The sequence below is a fragment of the Callorhinchus milii genome, unplaced genomic scaffold (assembly GCF_018977255.1).
Source record: "Callorhinchus milii isolate IMCB2004 unplaced genomic scaffold, IMCB_Cmil_1.0 Scaffold3, whole genome shotgun sequence".
NCBI classification, from domain to species: Eukaryota; Metazoa; Chordata; class Chondrichthyes; order Chimaeriformes; family Callorhinchidae; genus Callorhinchus; species Callorhinchus milii.
The window spans coordinates 10,608,361-10,613,127 of NW_024704744.1; the positions used below are offsets into that span (position 1 = coordinate 10,608,361).

Here is a 4,767-nt window from a genome sequence, read left to right on the forward strand (position 1 = left end):
GAAAATATCCTTGAAAGATCAGGAAGTACAATACACATTCCAGAAAATCAACTGACACGAACATATTATCAATTCCGAAAGTGACTTTTTTTTAAAACCAGCTCTAAACTGCCTTCCTGGAGGAGACAAAACAATGTTTTCACATTCCAGCAGATCAGCGTGACTTCTCAAACATACTTACTGTTTTTTAAAAAAAAGTAATCTGTATAATTCCAGAGAGAAATATAATAATCCTTGCATTTAATATCGAGTTTCATCATGGTCATCAAAACACCTCGAAGCACTTCACAGGAATTACTGTAAAGTGTAGTTAGTGAGTTTGTATTTTAATGTAAACAAAAAAAATCACACCAGTCTGAGTCGACTGACCTTTGAGAATCGCTGCTGGAGCTGGATAATTGGAAAAAAAAACATGGGGTTTCCAATACTGAGTCCATGAATCATATCCAAATCCTCTCTCTAACTCTTGGGAAGATTCGCCGTTTTTGTTCGAAAAATATATAATTTGCATATTTTTTCCACAGCAAACGTTGCGTCTGTGTATTTGTCCTCCCGCGCTATGTAAATAGTTTGTTGTGATTTGCTGTCGGTTCGCAACACGGACACAGATCCCGACGTGAAAGGCGCTATATAAATGCAATTTGTTGTTGTTGCTCGTTGGTGGTCGTTTGCGACACACACACAGTCAAGTTAAGCAAAATCTTTTTTGTGTTTGTGGTTGGTTGGTTGCTGCAATTTGGTTATAGGAACATAGGAATTGCTAGACAAAACAAGACCAAGGTCCATCCAGTCCGCCTTCCACCATCCTGGTAGTCGCATGCTACTATAATGTAGATGTTGATAGCAATTAATTCTGTATGGATTAGTCTACCATCACAGTGGAAAGCTTAGATCCAAAGTTGTTTTTGTTGGTTCACAACATACACAGAGCCAAGAAAAGCAAAATCTTTTGCGTTTGTGGTCGATGGTTGGTTAAGGTGTTGTAATTTGACGTTGGTGGTGATTTGAGAACACGCGGAGAGCCAAAGAAAGCAAAATCTTTTTTTTGTGTGTGTTTTGAGGTTGGTTAGGTGCTGAAATTTTTGTTGTCGTTGATGGTGGTGATTCGAAACACACACACACGCGCAGAGCCAAGAAAAGAAATATCCTTTTGCGTCTGTCGTTGATGTTGGGTGTTGTGTTGCACCTTAGTATGTGTTCTTTTTCAGGCGCTTTTCTGCGAGAGCAAGTTCTTCTCTGGAGGGAGGGTGAGCACGAAGGGGAAGAGGAGGCCTTTGCCCTCCGTGCAAGCTGAGAGCTCCTGGCTGTGGAAAGCTTGTGAGGAGGAGGTGATGGAAGAGGAGGAGGAGGAGGAGGAAAGGCAGCCCTTATCCTCCTGTCCTTTATTAGCCTCTCCCTCTCCCTTGCCCACAGTGAAGCGCAAGGTGCTGCCCTTGTTCACGCAGTAGATGTCTCTGCCCAGGACCGCACAGCGGAAAGGTTGGAGGGACCGTGAGCTGGTTGGAGAGACCATCAACGAGGCGCATTCGGACCACACCTTGGCCACCGCGTTATACCTGAAGACGGCCATTCCTCCTCCTCCGCCACCCCCACCCCCAGGCGGCTCCCTGCCCAGGTCGAAGCGGTAGACGGAGCTGCCCAGGGCCACCATGCCGACCGAGCGCCTCCTGCTGCTGTTACACGGGCACTCCTCCCAGCGGTCCCGGCGAGGGTCGTACTTGAGCAGCCGGTAGAAGAGCGACCCGCCCGACACGTACAGCTCCCCGGCGCAGGCCGCCGCCTCGTGGGCCACGGCGAAGGCCCCCCTAGGCAGAGGGGCCACCGGGCTCCAGCGGTCGCTCCTGGGGTCGTAGCGCTCCACCGAGAAGAGGCACTCGCCGCCGATGGCGTACAGGAAGCCGTCCAGCGCCACCAGCTTGAGCTGCGAGCGGCCCTGCCTCATGGCCCGCAGCTGGCTCCAGGCGCCCGTCAGCGGGTTGTAGCAGAAGACGCGGTCGGAGGGCCGGGCGCTGGCCCGCGGGCCGCCAGCCTCAGCACCGCCCGCCGAGGACGCGGAACTCCTCCGCCCGCCGGCGGCCTCACCACCACCAGCAGCACCACCAGCACCAGCAGCAGCAGCAGCGGCCGAGAACTTTGTGCTCCTCCGCGCCTCGTTGCCGGGTCCGGACCCGGCGCCCTCGTTGCCGGGCAACAGGCCTCCCGCCACGAACAGGTAGTTGTACATCGTGCACAGGCCGCAGCCGCGCGCGCCGCTCCCCGCCGCCGCCGCCTCGGGGATGACGCACAGCGGCAGCCAACGGTCGCGCTGCGGGTCGTAGCGGTGCAGCCGGCGCTTGTCGTCGGCGTCGTCTGCACTCTGCACCGGGGATGAGGCGGCGGAGGAGGAGGAGGCCCCGCCGCCGCCCCCGCCGTCGCCGCCGGGTGCCGGGCTCTGAGGGCGGCTGCTCTCTCGGCTGCTGCTGCTCGACGACGACGACAACAACGACAGGCGCTCGTACACCTCGCCCACCTCGGCCAGCAGGAGGCACTCGTCGCCCTCGGCCCAGCGCCGCCTCAGGATGAGCTCCCGCTCGGCGCCGGTCAGGCGGCCGTACACCCCGGGCTCCCTGAGCACCCGCAGGTAATGGTCGCTCATGTACTTGTAGGCGGCGTCCCTCAGCTCGGCCAGGCCGTGCCGCTTGGCCAGGCTCAGCAGCTCCAGGCAGTTCCCGACCTCCAGCTGCGCCTTGACGTCCTCCACCGCCTGCGCCGCGGCGCACGGCATCTGCAGGAAGCGGGCGCCGGCCACCACGTCCAGCAGCGTGTCCTTGCTGACCGCCATGCCGCCCGTGTACAGGTAGTCCACCAGCGCCCGCAGCGTGGCGTGGCTCAGGCCGCGGACGCTCACGAACTGCCTGGAGAGGCGGGCGCGGAAGAAGTCGCTCCCGGCCGCCAGCACGCGCTTGTGAGCGCGGATCCGGCTGCCGCCCGACACCTCGATCACCAGGTCGGGCTCCTGCAGTTGCAGCTCTCGATCCGACGGCCACTGCGGCGGTGGCGGCGGCGGCGGCTCCTGGTTTATATGGTGCCGGGCCGGCCAGCAGCACGACCCCTGCCCCTCCCGCTCCTCCTCCGGCTCCGGGCCGCTCGCCCGCCCCCCGTTTCCGTCTGTTGTCGCCGTCCCTCGGCGGCGGCAGCAGCGGGCCGGAGGCTCCGGGTCTGTCGCCTCTCCGGCTGGAGCCGAGAGGATGCGCTCGGTGACTGGTGGTGATGGTGGTGGTGGTGATGATGGAGGAGGAGGAGGAGGAGGAGGAGGGGAGACGCCTTGTTCTGGGGCGCTGTTGTGCTGCTGCTGGGTGGTGATGGTGGTGGTTGTTGTTGATCTGTCTCTGGCTCTTCACGACCCTCTCCCCCGCCGAGCCGGACGGCTCCCTCTCGTCTCCCGACGGAGCCGAGAAGCAGAGGGACGAGCTGAAGCTGCAGGAGGAGCCGCTGTGCGACAAGGAGACGCCGCCCGCCTCGCCCCACGCCGGGCCCCGGGCATCATCGCCTGCCCCCGGCGGGTGCCACTCGCCCCCCGCCTCTCCCTCGCCTTCCCCCCCTCTCCCTCTCTCCGGCGCCGGCAGCCCGGCCGAGCCCAGCCGGGCCCGCAGCCCGCTGGCTTGTGGCCCGGGTTGGTCACGGTCCTGCCCGCAGGGGGGAGGCGCACTGCCCGGTACGCCGTTGACGGCGCGTGGCTCACACCGCTGCGGGAGACGGGCCGTGGCCGCCGCCGCCGCCACTCGCTGAACGCTGTCCCCTTCGACCCCGGTCTCCGCGTGACTGTGTCCCTCGGTCCGGCGCCCGGCGGTGTCCCTCGGCGGCTCCCTTTCAGGGGGTGGATGCCTGTGCCCACCCGCCCCCACCTGGGTCAGCGCCTTCCCTCGGCGCGGATTTCCCTGTCCGGGTGCATCACTCCCCGGAGAGCAGCCGTTCTCACCGGTTCGCCGCTCCACGACGTCGTGCGGCTCCTTTCGCACCGGTTCTGCGTCGAAGGCGCTTCGCGTTTCCCCGGGTTCAACGCCGCCCCTTCCCATCCCGACTGCTCGCCTCTCCCCGTCCTCTGCCCCATTGCTGCAGCGCCCTCCCGGCGAAGGTCTCTCGGGGCTGCTCGCGAAAAGCACAGGTTCGCTCATTAGCGGAGCGGGATCGGGGGTTCCCACACGCAGGTGGTGTCCGGGATGATCCATCGGCAGGAGAACCCCCCCCCTCCCCTGCCCCCTCCTCCCCCCTCCTCCCCACCCCCCGACTGCTTACACCGCAGTGTAAGTTGGCATTGGCGTAACTCCCACCGTGTACCTCAGTCGCGCATTTCATTCATTCAGTCGTCGGTCAGTCAGAGTGGGTGGGGGTTGACTGTAAATCCAGTGTGTTTTCTCGTGGGGAGAGATCGGGGCTCCGGAGGCGGATCACTTGGCATTCGTGAGCCGTTGTGGCCCGAGTCCCGCGGTCACACGCACTCCCTCCAAGTTCAGCGAACGTCTGTTAAAGTCTTGGTAAAAAAGCCAAGCGGCCCCGCTGCCCTCAGCCCGGTGCTCAGTGCCCTTCAGAGAAAAGGAACAACAACAAAAAACATTTTTTTTTAAAAAGAGCATTAATTCTTTCAGAAATCTAAAACCTGAAAGACCAGAAATCGAAGGCGCAAGTGGTGCATAAACTAAAGGTTAAACGTATTACTTTTCATTATGCAAAGCAGTTAAGGTATTTTGCCCATACAAGACGCAGTCAATCCACTCTACAATATATTCT

At 60.4% G+C, this 4,767-nt stretch overlaps 1 protein-coding gene across 1 annotated transcript; it reads right to left on the reverse strand.

The window, feature by feature from the left end:
* Positions 1-862: 862 nt before the first annotated feature.
* Positions 863-4,208, reverse strand: LOC103179025 (kelch repeat and BTB domain-containing protein 11). Its single transcript, XM_042332760.1, has 3 exons — positions 3,302-4,208; positions 2,169-3,213; positions 863-2,009 (listed from the first exon to the last, which is right to left on the reverse strand). Exons 1-3 carry the CDS (start codon positions 4,206-4,208, stop codon positions 1,205-1,207), a joined length of 2,757 nt encoding a protein of 918 aa, XP_042188694.1. The 3' UTR covers positions 863-1,204.
* Between the last annotated feature and the right edge of the window lie 559 nt (positions 4,209-4,767).